General features: G+C 36.8%; 1 protein-coding gene across 1 annotated transcript in view; it reads right to left on the bottom strand.

Annotated features, from left to right (window-relative positions):
- The window catches only part of LOC116176489 (hemicentin-1), a 109,743-nt gene that overhangs the window by 84,272 nt on the left and 7,112 nt on the right, over positions 1-18,359 (bottom strand). The window contains exons 3-5 of the mRNA XM_031495094.1: positions 18,169-18,314; positions 1,859-2,003; positions 519-649 (exon numbers count right to left, since the gene is read on the bottom strand). Of these exons, the coding sequence (XP_031350954.1) occupies positions 519-649; positions 1,859-2,003; positions 18,169-18,314 (422 nt within the window). The remainder of the gene's footprint in view (positions 1-518; positions 650-1,858; positions 2,004-18,168; positions 18,315-18,359) is intronic.

The following is an 18,359-nucleotide window of genomic DNA, read 5'->3' on the forward strand; positions in this document are numbered from 1 at the left end:
AGTCGATGGGGAAAAAATTAGCTTTATCCTATTTTTTCCCACTAAAAACACAGGTTGACTGGACTAAAGTCCAGCTTTAACTGAACTGCGCCACACGAGCCGGGTGCCTTGCACGAACTAACAAAAATGAATCACATTGACGCAAAGAAAATAGTGCATATTTTGCATTTTTGGGATTTTTGGCCATTGTTCTGGTAAATTGCGATGTTGAGGTGTAAAATTGACCCAGCCACCAGAAGTTCCAGTGTTGGAGTCGCTTGCACACAGAAAGTACATCGATTTTCCAAAAAAATAAGCGACCAAATTGGATTACTACGCTGTTACGTGAAACATATTCGTTCACATAATGTTGAAAGTTAGTAAGAAGGGCGAATTTATAACAATGATACTTAGATTATTGGCAATGAAAGGCATCCGTTAGGTACGTTATCAATGAGTATGGCATCTGACGGATGTTCAATTCGTTTCAATGCAAGTAAACTGCATTGAAACGACAATTAAAAAGGGATTCTTTATACCTCGTGTAACCAGGTTAGACGTCTCCAATGGGGGTTGGCTTTGACATGGCACTCGAAGTACACGTCGTCGCCTTCCTTGATGTCATCAGCATTGAGCGTGCTTCCGAGACGCAAGGACACTATCGGGGGGTCTAGAACAATACACCATTGTCAGTTGACAGCAAAACAGTTCAGGAAGCATATAAATCATTGATAGACTACTGCTGTGTATTCGAATGTCAGTTGTTTCACAACAATAGTTCCAGAAAAGGAACAGATTGAAAGAAAACGCTCCTATTGTAGAACGGTTTAAATTTTCACAGCAACATCTGACATTAATCAACTCGCTTCCAGATTAAGAGTGGACTTTTATGTAACAGTTACAGCTCGAGCAATTTGTGTAATAGCGGGAATAAAGCATTCTTTTTTATGCAGTTACTATTCGAAAAGAGGAAAATTGAATGTCCATTTATACTTAATCGGATTCCTTAATGGCGAATGGTTAATTAAGTTTCAAATTTAATTCAAACAAATTGCTTTGAAATTACCTACCAACCTTACAAAAAAAAAGCCTTTGAAATTGCGGACCTTTGTGAATTTTTTTTATTTACTTACCCCATACAGTAATTATGGAAATTTGCTTTAACGCGAAACGTTTCTAAATGAATACGCCAGGTTATTCACAATTTCAAACATAATTTTTGTAACGACCCCTGTTCTTTAACCCCATTACATTCGTAAGATAACGCTTTAATTGCGGCGTCGCAACGTGTCACGGCCAAAGACGACGGTGGTCTTGCATTTATGATCTTAGTGTCTTACAAAGCATGAAGAACGTCGACTTACTGAATAACCCGCCTCTATATAAATTAATTGCCTTCACTTCTTTTTATGTCAAAGTAAATAAAAAGTCACCCCTTGTGCGAATGTAATTAAAATTTCATGGTAAGAACGGCAATAAAAGACGCCATACAAAAAAAAGAAAGTGTAAAAAGATTTTGAGTAAGCCATAAATTGATTACGCCCTAGTAAACTGACAGAAAATTGTGTAAGTACGGAAGAAGAGGTGTAAAAAATGAAATTATACTCGTTAATACAAGGTTATTTTGGTAGCTGTTGGTATCCCCGGCATCTATAATAATAATAATGATAACAATAACACCGTAAACGCGCTATAGGTATTCCGAGGTGGTTAGCTTGCCAATATCTATAAAACTCAAAGCTAACAGAAACGGGTTATTTTGTATTAGCAGTAGGATACTGCGCAATAAATAACTCGTTTAATGCCATCCACGGTAAATGTTAGTAATATTAAGAGGTTATAGTGGCTGCATAAATGTTAAAGTTTATTTTACACTTACAAACAACGTCGATCTTCCACGATGTTTCAAGAAAAAGGCCGGTAACGTTGGGGTTTTCCGCCCTACAAGTTATGGATTTTCCATCATCTTCCGTTGTTGGTACGAAACTTAATTCGCTTATTGTTACATTTTCTCGAGTTTCTTCCTGAAAATAAAGGCCTGTTAGAAAATATAATTTTATTTTATCTTTATGGTGCATTTTGGTTTTTTTTAACACATTTTATTTAAATGCGTTATTCCTATTAAGTTTAATCTCAAACTTGGGTGTATGTATAACAAAGTGAATAAATTAATTGAAGGAGCAATGTGCATAATTCAGAATAATTCTATTGTTATACGTGTTTGTAAATGGACTATATTCAAATTAGATGAAATTACCAATTTCAAATAAATAGAAATTTATTTATTAACGTATTTCAGTTCAGGTTCAAATTTCAATGTGAACTTTATATACAGGGTGCCCATGATGTATGGAATATAGTACATATCGCAGTAAATATCGAATGTATATATGCAAAATTTTTCTATATTAAAATTGTTTAACATTTTATGTCCCATAATAAGGCAGCATTCAGTTGTTTTTAATTCAGAAAATAAACGAGTGACGAAAAACCATTTAATTTTATATGGCAGTGCATCTTTTCATTAGGCTCATTTGATAGAGATTTTTTTTCTCTTTTCGATGGTGTAACATGGTAGTACCCTAATAAAAGGAAATTTTTCAAAAACATTTACTATAATTACACCGATAACAATAAAATACATATATCCTACATGAAAATAAAACAAATGAACGTGTACGTTTCTTATTAAACCTTGAAGACGAAATGAATGTCTTCAAGAAACGTGTACGTTCATTTGTTTTATTTTGATGTAGGATATCTAGTTTAATGTTATTGATGTAATTAATAATTTTGTTTTAATAAATTTTCTTGTATAAGGGTATAACATGTTACGTCATCGAAAAGAGAAAAAAATCTCTATCAAATGAACGTAATGAAAGGGTACATTGCTATTTTAAAAAAATTCAATTGTTTTTCGTTGCTCATTTGTTTTCTGAAATTAGAACAACTGAATGCTGCCTTATTAAGGGAAATAAAATGTTAACAACTTTCATACAGAAAAATTTTTATACAGTTGATATTTATCAAGATATACAGGGTGTAGCACCTAAGACCCTTCGGATCATAATTCATTTTCCATAAAAGATACCGAAGAAAGCCCTAGAGCAAAATTGTACACATTGACCGTCGCCATATTTCTAAATATTTTTGGTCACCAGGGGCGTGCTGTATTCTACTTGCGTTTTTTTTAAAATGGAACACCTCATATTTTATTACTGATTTGGAACGTCCTTGAAAAGCACTTATTTTTTTATGTAACATGTTATACCCCTAACTAACGATTTCGCTGTTATAACCTTTTTTCGTCAAAATTTTACAGTTTTTCGAAATTTGTTTGTTGAGAGAAACTGCATCGCGCAGGGGGCTAAGTTTTGGACTAAAGCACAGGTTAAGACCTCTTCCACAGTCATATAATTTTTTTAGGTACTTTAAAAAAGAAATTAAATTTTTGATTGACCTTCGCCAAATGTCATATTTTGTAAAAATTTCCAGGATATCTCCCAGCGTACACTCATGACGCCAACAAAAAAGCACTTTTTAAGTACTCTACAAATCAGTAATAAAATATGGAGTGTTCCATTTAAAAAAATGCAAGTTTGATACGCCACTGGAATAAAGCACGTCTCTGGTGTTCTTTTAGAAACATGCCGGCGGTACAATTTTGCTCTAAGACTTTTTCGGTATCTTTTATAGTAAAGGAATTATGATCTGAGGGGTCTTAGATGCTACACCCTGTATATTCCATACATAATGAGCACCCGGTATAAATTAATTTGTATATGATCAAATTTTATATTTTTTAGAGTGTTTTTCCAATCATTTTCCAATCTGTGAAACTTCATTTATTTGAAGACTTCATCTTCGATGGGCGGGATGCACATTTTTTGAGTGTCTCGTTAGCTGTCTTAATTGTAACCATTCTAACAATTCCATTATTGCCATGGTCAATACCCGTAATACGTCACAGCATTCCGAGAATAATCTTTGGTTTTGTCTTGAACCATTTCGATTTTTGCTGCAGCGATGTTACATATTCTTGCGAGAATCGCTTCCAAATGTGTTGGGGTCAAAGGATTAAAATTGGAATTTGGATTTTTGGACATCGTATTGACTGGCCTTGGATTTAGGATACTTTCAATTTGAACCAACAATGTCAAGGTCTCTCCATATGCAAGGTATTGCATTTCCAGCCATGCGCTTGTAATGAAATTTCATTGACTTGATGCCATTCGCTACTAAAATGGCTTGCTCGTGGAGGAATGATGTTCCATTCGATGCCTAATGACGACTAATGAAGCGCGGCGAACAAGCAATGAATGTGGCAGATGTCAAATCCGTCACCAATTCCAAATGGATTGCCTTAGTTGCTATGGAGCGTCCATAATCCACTGCAGTATGGAAGAATGGGAGTATTGGTTCCACCCGGTAGTTTGGAAGATCTCCCATAAACGTTTCAACATTTTTCGGGTTGACTTGGAAACCTTTCAAACACGGCTTCAAAATTCTCTTGATTTCATTTTTTCCATTGCCAAAAATCGCCAGGGTACCATCTTGTACATATTGTAAATAAATTCATCGACCACACATAGCATTACTTAGTGTTGCCCACTAAACACGACACTAGATTCCTCTACATACTACATTAAAACCTGTACTGGAATAAGAAACAAATCAGCAATAAATAAAATCCCACATAAGGTCAACCTTCGTCCATCTGTTTACCGAGAGAAATACATTTTTCACCAATCTTAATATGCAATCAAACACATTGCAAATGGGTTGCCCAAATAAATTAAGTCAAGGCTACCCTGAGAAATTCTCTCTGGATGGATACTTGAGGGGATCTTTTCTGATTCGTTCGATCATCCTCGATATCCAAGAGATGTACCCACTTCTGGATAATGTATCAGGTACAATGTTGTCTTTATCCTTTCGGTGAATGATGTTAAAATTATACCGTAAAGTTGGTAGCATTACAGTACCGGGACAATTGAAACAAGAGAACAACAGAAACGCAGCACGACGGCTTGGCAAGATACGCTGAAGAAAGAACTGGGGCCCAGTGCAGGATCCGAGGGGGACGAGGGCGGGATGCTATATCCGGGAAATAGACGAAATCACCAACAAAGGAGAGATCAGGGAGGCAGTGCCGACAGTTCTGTGCAGCGACGCAGCGGACGCGGAGGAGTTCTCCGAAATAAGGGAAACTGAGAAAGGGCAGAGGGCCACAGCACTGTCGATACCAAAAAACAAGTATTATGGATAGTGTGATCGACTGTGGGTGGGCCACTTACGCTTTTCATAAGGAAAAAATGGAAGTGAATAAGTGCGATAAAAACCGAGGGTGTATCAGCGTATGTCTACAAACATAAATCTCTGAAGTGCTGACAGGGGGGACATTTTAAAGATAAGTGCGAGAATAAAAAGAGGTGCGTCATATGTGCGGAAGATGGCTACGTGCCGTGGACGATAGCATGAAGATATCAGGGCGGCGGAAAGGGTCTAGGATGCCCATCAGGATGGTAATCCGACAATAGAGTAGATTACGCTAGACTGTGATAAAACTGTGATATAACTGCCATTATTGGACTGTGATAAATTTCGTATCTAACTGAGACGCCCGTTGATATAATTGGGTTTAGTTCTATCTATTTATTTGTTTATTTACTTACTGTACGCCCCCGTCTTTAATTAAGTGTTGAAACTTTTGACATCGATTAATCTTTCCGTAATGTAAACTAAAGGCCATCTTGCAGAATTCAAAAAGTAGACGGCAATGTTAAATAAGTTACACGTCGCGAACTCTCTTCCACTGGAACTTGGCAATAAACGCTTTTAATATCCGTGGAAGTCAAATACTTGGCATCTCTCAACTTGTCCAATATATGTGACACAGAAGGCAGGGGAAAAGCATCATGCGCGGTGACCTTATTTACCAGTAATCGATTCAAAAGCGGCAGCTTTCGCCCATTTTCTTGACCATAACGATCGGTGATGAACACGGACTGTTTGATGGTCACACATATTCAATTGATGATCTTCAGCAACCCCGGTGATATAGGGTACAAACGTTGCTTGATTGGCTCATCATTGGTTCTAATGGTATGCTGGACCAAAGACTTACGTCCTAATTCTTCCGGCATATCCATAAATATTAGATATGAGGTTGTCTAGTAATAATTGTAACTTCTGATCAAAAGTCAAGTGTCCTCTCGATGTTATTGAAGCTATTTGCTGGAGGGATTCAGGATTTTCGGGAAATTATCAAGAATTAATGTGTGGGATACAACAGGTACAACAATAGCGTTGCCAATATTTAATTTACCTTGTAATGATAGATAATTCATAACATTAAAAAACAGGTAAGTTTATTATAATAAGTACATGCAATATTCTTGCATGGTGTGAGGAGCAAATTAAGTTCTGTTCATTTGGTTTGCTACTGTGGTAGCGGACGCTTTAGAATCTAACCCTAAAAATGGCCGCCCAAATATGGTTGAGGTACGGTCGCTCGTCACCGATAACGATATGCACTACATAATCAATCTGAAGCTGAGACCGATGACAATTCTTTGGGATTCACATCTCGGTTCGCGACTAAATCAGTCTCGTTTCCTACAACACCGCATTTCGGACAGTTCCGTTACATTTTGATGTCCACATTGAAAACAGTACCTTCATTTTGGCTGAGTAGAACTTCGAGTTGTATAATTTGACAACTAGCAGTTTCAACAGTTGATGGAGTCAAAAATAGGTTTCTCGACGATGTACTGGCGGCTGCATTCACAGCATGAATTGTTTCTATTGACGGCTAACTTGATTTTATTGAGTTTTGCTAGTAGTAAAGAAACAGTGGAGATAACGAAATTGAATCTAGGGGCATTTGTGTTTACTTTTCTTTTCTTCAATTAATAAAGTTTGTAATTAGTGGATAGTTCCTCTGCAAGGGACGATGCCAATTTTAATTTAATTTTGAGAGTTATTAATGAGTGTTAGCTTCACTAACCTATTGGTACATGATCGAATTGATTTTGTTGGTATTATAAATGTGCGTGTGCCTTCTCCTCCATGGATTGCTACACATAATTAACGTAGTCGATCGTGGATCGGAATACAAGTATTTTGGGTTCATCAAACCATCGTCATTTTAACTACAGAGTGGTTTAGCTTGGTTTCCTTGTTTCTGATTGTTTTAGTTTGAAATTGCTGGAAGCGTCGGGATAGAGCTCTATTCCTTCGGGTTTCGGATTATTTCTTTATTAAAAGGTAAGGAATCCATGATCATTTTATGGGATCCTTGTGTAGGGATTTCAACTTTAATTTTGTTAACAAGTTAACTAGTAATTATTGTTGAATTTTTGGGATTTTCTTTAATTGTAAGTAAATCGCTGGACTATTTTGTTGCGGGAAATTACAACTACTGCATTTTGTCGCTTTCATTCCAACTTCCCAGTTTCATACAAATTGCTTGGGACCATTTAAAGAAACTGGATGGCGCTCAATCTTTTTGGGAAGACACGATTTTATATGCCCTACAAAGTAACAGCTTTGATGGACCTCATGCTCTGTTATACGTTATTATCCCGGTGCTAGCTGACCGTTTATGCGGGTGGTTTTGAGAGAAGCAGTGTCATTATAACTCATGCTACGGGTCAATAATTAAAATGGGCCACAACAAATGCTACAATAAAATACGACATGCTGCGATGATTATCTATACAATGTATAGAGCCTTTAATAATACCTACTCTAATTTTTATTCCATGCAATCTGTAATTAAATCTGGAATTCAGAAGTAAAATTATTTATTAAGTTATTAAGGTGCTACACTTTAAACTTAAATCACCGAATGTGCGGTTACGTAAGAAAATAACCTGTAACCTTTGAGCTTTACATCTTTGGTGTAAAGATGTAACGTGTAACGCCCCAGATTGTTCTATGTGAACGTGGATATATGTACGCGTGTAAAATCATCGGAGGTTCATTAAATCAGAAATCCGATCCAGGTGAATCTAGTGCAATTAAAGTACACGGCTTCTAAGATGAAAGCACGAAACCTAACAAAGAGACGATCACCTTGAAACTATGTATCCGTAAGCCAAGCATAATCAAAGTGCTATTCTATTTTACATGAATTACTTATTTTAATAAAATTCCTTGAGATATTACATTGTTCTGACCCCTCCACATGTATTTTTGTTTTGGAATCGATACCACGCAGTTTATTATAGGAGGGGTTGATCTACGTGGCAACGCAAAGGCTTAGAGGATATTGAAATTAGCTAAATTCTTTTAGGGGAAGGATATTATTTATTTTTTGGTAGTGAAATATTACGTCTCGCAGATTTTAGTAATGTAATTACAAATTCCATTGTTTCTCTACGTATTTAGTGTCACAGAGGGTCACGTTTCCAATCTTGACATTTTCATTATAATTAATACTAAATTTGTTTTAGAAATGGCGAGTATGGTATAAAGCATGCCTTGGTATGCAAGTACACAAATGCCGAAACCTTTTTTAACTCACGCTGAAATTTATCTCTGTCGTAAAACAGGATCTAAATGTACACCCAAATTATCTCGTGTATAAATTACTCACAATGTAGAAGTAAACATAAACATACACATAAACATACGGATACAAGTTGAAAGCCTCCAAAAACGTAGCAAATTTTAGTATGTAAATACTAATTTAAAACTACACCGAAACCCTTTTTGTAGTAGACAATTAAAACGCTTAAGGCGTTAAAATTAGTATAGGCAATAAAAATTCCAATTAGTATAATAACGGCCGAGTAATTAAATTGCTATAAATCTAATCAAAAAGTTGGCAACCACGGTATTATAAAGTTTAGAGTTTCCCATTTAACGGTTTCAGCTAGACTACACAGAAACTATCAATTGGGGGATATAATTTCAAAGATAAATCCTTAACAGCGAAGGTACATTACTGTTGTTTATGGACACCTAAACTTTCGAATTAAATATAAAGGAACCAGGGAGAAGGAGAACTTTCGTTTAATGTTCCACTCGCCAAAATGAGGCATTAATCTTACAAAGCCGGTATGCTTTAAAACGTCAAGAACGCAACTTTTATGCTTTTGTTATGTAGTAGCAAAAGTTATTCTCTGCCATCTTTGATGCATTATCTTTATGCGAAGATGCCGTCTACATTAACAAATAGTATAAAGTGTAATTAAATCGTCACCTGTTTGATCCCACTTCTGACATAACAATAAAATTCATACATCAACTGGTTATAGGGTCTACGGTGCGCAAACTGAAATGTCGCTTTATTAGAGGAGAGTATAATTTTATATCTTTTATATTGCCTCTTTATGTTTTATTGTTTACAGTATAATGCGAGTTTAATACATTTTGTCTTCTTTGCTTTCAGTTAATTTTTCTTTTTCCTTTCCTTATGTGACTTTGTTTCCCCGTCCTCTCCCTTCGCTATCTGTTATTAAAGAACATGAACACCCAACCCCAACGGACTATTTCAATCGATAATAAATACCTCCAGGAGACATTGTTCTGGTCGTTGGTGTAGACAGATGTTACAAGTACAATAAATTTGTATCAATTTCGTATCAATAACAGTATACTGACGGTTTTCGTTCATTTTCAATTTGTCATCTGATTCGATTTACATTTACGCCTTTAGAATGTTCTTATATTTATTAAATATCCCCTCTTGGGAGTGTATAAATTTACAATGAGCAGGATGGGAATTAGAAAAGTTTTGGTTCTGCAAGGGGGAGTCAAAACGAAGAAAGATCGTACTGAGTGTAATAAAAATCGTCGCTTATGGATGCTCGGCGGATCTGAACGCTAAGGATAAGTTAAACGATATGCAGTAATAATTTTGGAGGGGCAGCAGCCTAAAATGGAGAGTACTATACTCATGTTTCAAAATCTCCGCAAATTGGCAAACCTTCCCGAGAAAAACAAAAGAAAAGAAGCTCGAAGAACACAAACTACAGCTAACAACGAAGGTACCAGAGAACTTTCGGGGAAGTTCCACAAGATTCGCTATGGATACCGATCCTTGGAATACTACGTGGTGGCTATCAATTCCCAATTTATGGATTCCGATTATAATACACGCTATGTAACATATACTCATTTTAATTTAATTTTGTACTTGTCTTGCTCTCCATTCGTTAAAATTAATTTGCTTTCCGTTGGACGCTACTGTCTGATACATTGTACACTTGTTGTTAATAGACGTCTCATTTCAGCCAACGCGCCCTGTCTTGGACGGAGACCACATTTGCCTTTGCCGGTGCAGTATTCGTGTTTACGAATCATGTGACTATAACTTATGTTTGTTCAAGTTCGTTCTAGTTTTCTTGGTGGATTTATAGCGTCATAAGGGCGACGTACCTGCTGTTTAATGGTGTTACATAATTTCTGCTACGAAATCTCTATCCCGTCGAGAGTCATGTTAACGTCTAAAAATTTGTCCTTTTTCCTCGCCGTCAACCTGTTTGATCCAGACTAATGCACGTTATAGACCGGGAGGCAGCGTACATAGTAACTAAACCATAAGCGACAAAAAATTCGACAATACAGGCTGAAAGTACGTTGAAAACTAATAATAAAATCACTCGTCTGCCAGTCGTCAGTGCCAGCATTAACTTGGGGCGGCACTGAATAGGTGACTTCTTTAGGTGATCAACTAAATTACTAAACTATAAGGATCACGGAAAAGATTTGTATCAAGAAATCTCATTTTTTCCATAGTTTTCAAATATGCTATGGCAGACGATTTCAAGTGCAGCGTTGGTAGCGAAAGACGCCCTCCAATGTAGGGAAAAACACCCCTGAACTAAACCATGAGGACCGTATAAAAATTATACATAAAAATTTCTCTTTTTGTCACTACTTTAAAATATATCCTGGCAGACGATATTAAATGTAGCTTTAATGGTGGCAGAGACGTCTTAGAAGTTAAAAAATTTAGGTATAGTAAATCCCAGCGAGTGCGAGCGTGTGAGAGATAAGCGCGCGAGAGCATAACGAACAGAGATAGCTATAGATTAACGCACCGGTTGGAGTTACCAAACGAATTAAATTATGGAAAATAATAAATTGTTTATTTCACGATGAGATTGTCGGTTTTTCTTGAATTCTTTTCACACTGAGAAACAGAAAATCTGAAGAGAAAAGAAGACATTCAGCTCGTTCTAAACTATACTCTGACTCCAGTGCCGTTGTCTCTATGCAACATTGATGGATCGATGATTAAAATAGGCAAGTTTGTTTTGCTGAAACTTTTTCGGAAGTATGATTCTCCAAGTGCCCCTAGTCCATCGCCAGTTGTAGATGTTGTTTTAATCGATCGATTATTTTCTTTGCATCTTTTAAAAGATCTCCGGTAAACCTTTGAACGATTTTCTGAACACATCCTCGTCAAGATTTGTGCTGTGTCAGCGAGAGCAGTTCATCTAACTTTTGGCAGATAGTTACCCCTTCCATGAAGGACGCAGAACATGATCGTTGGGATCAAAATAAGGAAATATTACAATCCTACTAAATTTTTGGTCCCAGTCAGAAGCATCCTGCAAATTTCATAAAAACACTTCGCAATGATAGTTTCAAAGCCTCTATTATAGATTACTTATACCGTTCATGGGCAAAAAAGACCTATTGTGCTTTACTTGGAAGGGAAGTGTTTGCAACATATGAAGATAAGTGCTATACATTTGTGGCAAGGGAAGATGATGTGGTAAAAACTGAATTGTGCTGCAGCCACTAAGAGGCAGATTCTCGAATAATTTATTTATAATGTTAATATAATAATAATTATCTTGGTAAACTACCAACAAGTAGCGAAGTCACTATTAGCGCTTCCGATGTGGATATTGCTGTTATTGCTTTGGGAAATGTAAAATTGACGCTACCATCAAGGTGTAGATGGAAGTAGGTCTCTTTTCCAATAACACACAGAAATTCATAAATCTTCGAGAGATGTTCGTGAATTTGGGTGTTGATGTGTGTAACGCGCAGGGTAACGCGTTACCGGGTTCCCACGCATTTACCGGATTTATGACTTGTGTATGGTCCTCATGGTTTAGTTCATCGCAATTTGGGCGAATGCCACTGAAAAATGCCTGACCTTCTACAATCCGTCTGATTGAAGTGGATGGAACTATGAGAATGAGAAGTTTAGAATCAAATGGTTTGAAAGATCTCAGTAGTCAGTATCCTATCGCTATCTTTGTTCGTTATGGTCTCGCGCGCTTATCTCTCACACGCTCGCACTCGCTGGGATTTACTATACCTAAATTGTTCAACTTCTAAGACGTCTGCCACTATTAAAGCTATACTTACTATCGTCTGCCAGGATATATTTTAAAGTAGTGACAAAAAGAGGAATTTTTTATGTATAATTTTTATACGGTTCTCATGGTTTAGTTCAGGGGTGTTTTTCCCTACATTGAAGGGCGTCTTTCGCTACTAACGCTGCACTTGAAATCGTCTGCCATAGCATATTTGAAAACTATGGAAAAAATGGGAATTCGTGACACAAATCTTTTCCGTGACCCTTATAGTTTAGTAATTTAGTTGATCACCTAAAGAAGTCACCTATTCAGCGCCGCCCCAAGTTAATGCTGCCACTGACGACTGGCAGACGAGTGATTTTATTATTAGTTTTCAACGTACTTTCAGCCTGTATTGTCGAATTTTTTGTCGCTTATAGTTTAGTTACTATGTACGCTGCCTCCCGGTCTATTACTTGAATCACCGAAATCTATTGAAAGGGGGTTGTTTCTATAATCTGTAACCAGTGGTCGCTTTAGAATTAAAAAGCATTTTTCGAATTTGTGTTATGTTCGGCATAGGAAAATTTACACATGTATCACTTCATAGCGAACGAGAACGAAAGTATGTCTGGCGATAACAACGTGTACGTTTTCGATTCAAGTGTGCGGTGCGAGATAAGTGAGGAGAGATCGGAATGTAAGGAGTTTTTGGGCAGATGAGTATTATTTGGGCGTTTATTTTCACATATTTGCGATATTTTGCGGTTACGTACTACCCTAAGCGCGCAGAAATTGAATTCGTAGTGAAGTTAACACGCATTTTATTGAGTGAAATCTATCCGAATAGTAGTAAAGCGTTAGCAGTTTAACATCGGGTAAAAAATAGTATATTAAGTATGGAGAACGGTAAGGGATTTTTACCGTTCGAAGACAATTGTTTGGAGGAGGAGCGAAGCGACGACTCCAATTATTGTCTGAGAACGGTAACCCTTAACGTTCGACGTGCTTATAACATTTTTGCGCGATCGAAATTAACATTATCCAACCAATATAACTATGCACTAAGAAATTAACCAGCAGAATAAATCGAAATGTTCGAAGTGGTATGGTGTACATCACTAGGCAACCAGTTTAAATGTCAAAATTGAAATTAATAATTTCATAAAAATGTGCATGTGTCTGATGTAGTTTACTTGCTTTGCACTTCCTTTATGACTTTATGAGCGTCTTGCTATAGGAAACAACAGCACAAATTGTACGTTTAATGTACCTAACAATAATTAAAGATTAAATGTTAGACTGTTGATTTTGAACTGATTGTTTTTAAAAAGGCGTCGGTAAGTATTTTTGCTGTTCTGTTTTTAGATCGGTAAGTAATTTTGGCGTCGTCGTAATCATAGCAACTGGTAAATTCCACTTACTGTCATGGAAACACACATGGTAAATAGTCAGAAATGATCGATCGCGCAAAAACGTAGTAAGTGCTGTGATCTCGCGGCGAATTGCGAGTAACCTACAATGATTGCATGTGGACAATATACGAAATGCAACTACGCAACGAGGAAGCATCCTGATGCGGAGCAAGGCCGTGTATTTACATGTGGCAAAATTACGCAAAGGAGCATTTTCGTGTGGGTAAAATTATTTAAATATACTATTAGATGAATTTAAAATCAATCTATTTAGATGTGAAGTTCTCACACATTAGAAACTATCAATATTTTTAAGAATTTGCATATAAACGCAATATAGAGAAATTATAAGATAGCGAAGGACTTTACAATTAAACAAGGCTGATTTTTAAGAAACCTTCCATAACTGTCAAACACACACAAAACAATAAGCAGCTACGTTTCAATGTCCACCTCAAAAAACAGCCTCCTTCTTATCAAATGTAAGCGTCAACGAACTATAAACTGTACAGTTGTATTTTCATATCGATGAAACCTGCTTATCTTCTAAATGAATTGGCATACGCAGCGATAACGAATTTTCTTATCGCGAAGACCCGATTTAAATTAAATAACTTTAAAAAGACGTTATTTCCAAAAGTCCCTGATCTTTCTAAAAGAACAATCAGGTCGAATCAAGCTCAGTTCTAAGTCGCTCGCCATCCGGTGAAGACCGTGGAAAGTAGGTCAAGGTGAAGTTGAAAGGTCACCTGAGAGGTGGCTGCATCCTTGGAAAATAGGTCAATGTGAAACTAAAGGGCATTCATTTTCAAGGGCATCAGAGGTCAATTATTCCATTTTTGTGTTAACTGTGAAGGTTACCAAATGTTAAATACCCCATTTTTGCCGTGCCATAATTTACTTCCAAGGTCATGAAAGGTCATTAATGCCAATGTTTGTAATATATTTTATTTTCAAGGTCATCAAAGGTCAATGTCCCCATTTATTTGCGGTATCATATTTCAATTCCAGGTTCATGGACTACGTTTACGGCGTCATATTCTACTTTCCAGGTCATCAGAGGGCAATAGCATTATAGCAACTTTTGTGGTGTCATATTTTATTTTCAAGGCAATCAGATCTCCATTTTTGTGTTCTCCTATTTCATTTCCAAATCCAGAGGTGAATGACCCCATTTGTTGCGGTATCAAATTAAAAATTTTACTTTTAAGGTCTCATGTTTCCCTTGCATGGAATTTCATTGTCAAGGTCTTTAAACGTCAATGATATCTTTCCCCTGGCATCGAATTTCGTTTCCAAGGTCGGTGAAGGGCACATTTTTAGTGGTCTCAAATTTCACTATTAAGGTTACCAAAGGTCAAGAACCCCCACATTTCGGTGCCGCATTTTACTCCCAAGGTCACGAAACGCAATTGACCCATTATTTTATGTAATGTATTTTTATTATCTCTCTCTTCTCTCTCCTCTCTCTCTCCTCTCCTCCCTCTCCCTCTCCCTCTTCCCTCTCCCCTCTCCCCTCCCTCTCCCTTCCTCTCCCTCTCCCTCTCTCTCTCCCTCTCTCCCTCTCCCCTCTTCCCTCTCCCTTCTCCCTCTCCCCTCCCTCTCCCTCTCCCTCTCCCTCTCTCCTCTCTCCTCTCCCTCTCCCTCTCCCTCTCTCTCTACTCTCTCTCTCTCTCTCTCTCTCTCTCTCTCTCTCTTCTCTCTCTCTCGTTCTTAGTCCATCAACAGGGCTTGGCCCAATTACAGAGTGACCCGCATAATTGCTTTTTTAGAGGTGGCCTCTGCAGAAGGTGCTTCAGATTGTTCTATACTACTCCGGTATTCACCTTACCAATAAATTATGTCAAGGTAATTTAAAGTTCAAGACCTTGTTTTTGTCGTAAAACGTTATTTATTTGTCAAGGTCATGAGAGGTTCAATGCACAAATTTCTAGGGGTATCATCTTTCATTTCCAAGTTCATGGACGTTCCACTTTGCGGCGCCATATTCTACTTTTTAAGGTCATCAGAAGTCAATGACAATTTATTATGCTCATATTTCAATTTTCAAGGCAATCGGAGGTCAATATCTTCTTTTTGTGTTGTCCTACCTATTTTATTTTTAAAATCAAAGGTCAATGACCCCATTAAGGTCATCAGAAGTCAATGACAATTTATTATGCTCATATTTCAATTTTCAAGGCAATCGGAGGTCAATATCTTCTTTTTGTGTTGTCCTACCTATTTTATTTTTAAAATCAAAGGTCAATGACCCCATTTGTTGCGCTGACAAACTTTACTTTCAAGGTCAATGATATCATTTTTCCCTGGCATGTTGAAGGTGAAAGGTCCTATTTTTTGCTGTGTTGCATTCTATCTCCAAGGTCAGAAGGCAATAACGCCATTTGTTGCGGCGTCAAATTTAATTTTCAAGGTCACCCAATGTCAATGACATCTTTTTTCCGGCATCGAATTTCGTGTTCACGATCGTCTAAGGTTACATTTTTGTGGTGCCAAACGTCACTTCTAAGCTCTTCCAAGGTCAATGACATCTTTTTCCCGGCGTCGAATTTCATTTTCAAGGTCAGCTAAGGACACATTACTTGTGGTGGCAAATTTCTCTTACATGATCATCCAAGGACAATATTGATGTCAGCGTCATGTCATTTTCAAGGTCACCAAAGGCCAATTTGATCGTTAAATAAACCCAGCATTACTGTAGATCTAATAAAATGTCTAGACGTGCTTAGTACTTTTTAGCCAACAATTACCAGGTCGAACCAAACTGATTCGTAAAGGTAGGTGTACCCGTGCACTACAGGAACGGTTTGTCTAGTTTACGGTCCTGCAAAGTCCATACAGATAGGGTCTGCCAAATCCTCGTCAATATTCAATTTTGCTTACAAATAGATACCGAGTTTACAGGGATTTTTTTCACTCGAACTCTAATTATGATCAGAGCCAAGCATAAATTCTTTCAACATTCGTACCTTTCGATGTTACCATTGCTCTCGTGTCGTCCAAATAGTACTTTTTTAATTTTTGTGGTTCATAGCTAATTAAAAATAAATATGACTTTTCATCGCACTGTTTGATGTCTTTCCTCTATTATGTTTGATTGTAAGTAAATCGATTAGTGGTACTGTTTCTGAACAGAACCAATTCTCAGTAAAAAATCAACTTATTAAATGCCACCCGCAACGAAAGATATCTTCCGTTACGTTTCGCATAATATGTAGGTGATCTATTTTTTCTTACGATAGCCGTAAATGCATTCCAGTCAATTGTTTATTTATTGATATAAACTGGCACTTTTAGTTATTACAATATTTTTTCCACTGTGCGCCATTAATATGTCTGTTTATTGCGCATAGCATCACAAACTGGAATAAAGGATTTTTTTTTTATTAAAAATGATTAAAAACTTATCCAATGGAATATTCAAGTATTATATCCCAAGTGCACGCCAAATACCTGAATATTACTCAGATCTGGTATTTGGCGTGCACGAGGGATATACGGGATGACTATTGCCCTCAGAAAATTTCAACCAATCATATTAATGCATATTACAGAAATCACCTAGCAACAAACAAATATCCTCGAGTATTCAGGCACTTGTGCAATACCCGCGGGTATTGCTTATGTGTAAATACCTAAAATGAAACCTAAATATATAATTCCAAATTTTATTAACGAAAATTACAATTTGTAAAATGGCAATTTGTAACTGAACCCATGCTTATTTTCGGTTTCATGATGCTTTTTGAAAAACCATGTCTTTGAAAGGATCGAAACAAACATTATATTCTTCTTATCTTGCAAAATTTTTGTCGGGCAATCGTCTCCGATATTTACATAGGTAGGTAACAGTTTCCGATACATTTTAACATCTTTTCCCAAAGTTTACTTAACAACTTCGTATATGCATAGTTAATTAACTATAGAATTTGTTTCCAAATGATATAAAATTTATCCGCCCGCTCTTCACATCCCTATGATAATGTTATGATAAATCAATTTGATTGAGGTAAAATTTCAGGTAACGCGAGTAAATTCCAATCCAAATTAAGGCGTTTGTTTCTCTTTCAGGGTGCTACGTGTGTTTATGGAACAATAGCGCTTACGACTCGAAGGGCCCTTGTAAATGAAACATCATACAACTTACAGCAGGCTAATTACAAATTTACGACTTAGTAATGGGGTTGTACTGTGCAGTCGCACTCTGTCTTTTAGAAAGTTACAAAAGTAGTAAGTTAGCTATGTCTGTTGAAAGTAAAATGTAAATGAACCTTCAATAGGAATTTTATGTTCATAAAATTCATAACTACGAGCATAAAGGCGATAATTTTAAAGATTTTTTATTAACACTCTCTCGAGTAATCAACAAAATTAAGACGTCGCCGTTTAAGGCTAAAAGAAATATTAACATAAAACTCTACTAAAAACGGTCGAAGTTTTTGTTGATTAAAATTAAAGTTTTAAGGGCATTTTTCTTTTTATTATACGACGTTGAGCTTCCTTACCTTAGTCCTTCGAAGCTGACGTTTGCCTTTATACCAGGTGATGATGGCCGAAGGACGAGATCCCGCAGATTCGCAGGACACTTCGTATCGTCTATCTGCTACTAAGGGGCTTACGGTCTTTAAAATCCTCGCTGTCAGGGGTTTTACTGGAAAGGAGACAAATACCTTTACTTATAAAAAGTCACTCACTT

This window comes from Photinus pyralis, unplaced genomic scaffold (genome assembly GCF_008802855.1).
Source record: "Photinus pyralis isolate 1611_PpyrPB1 unplaced genomic scaffold, Ppyr1.3 Ppyr1.4_LG7, whole genome shotgun sequence".
Lineage (NCBI taxonomy): Eukaryota > Metazoa > Arthropoda > Insecta > Coleoptera > Lampyridae > Photinus > Photinus pyralis.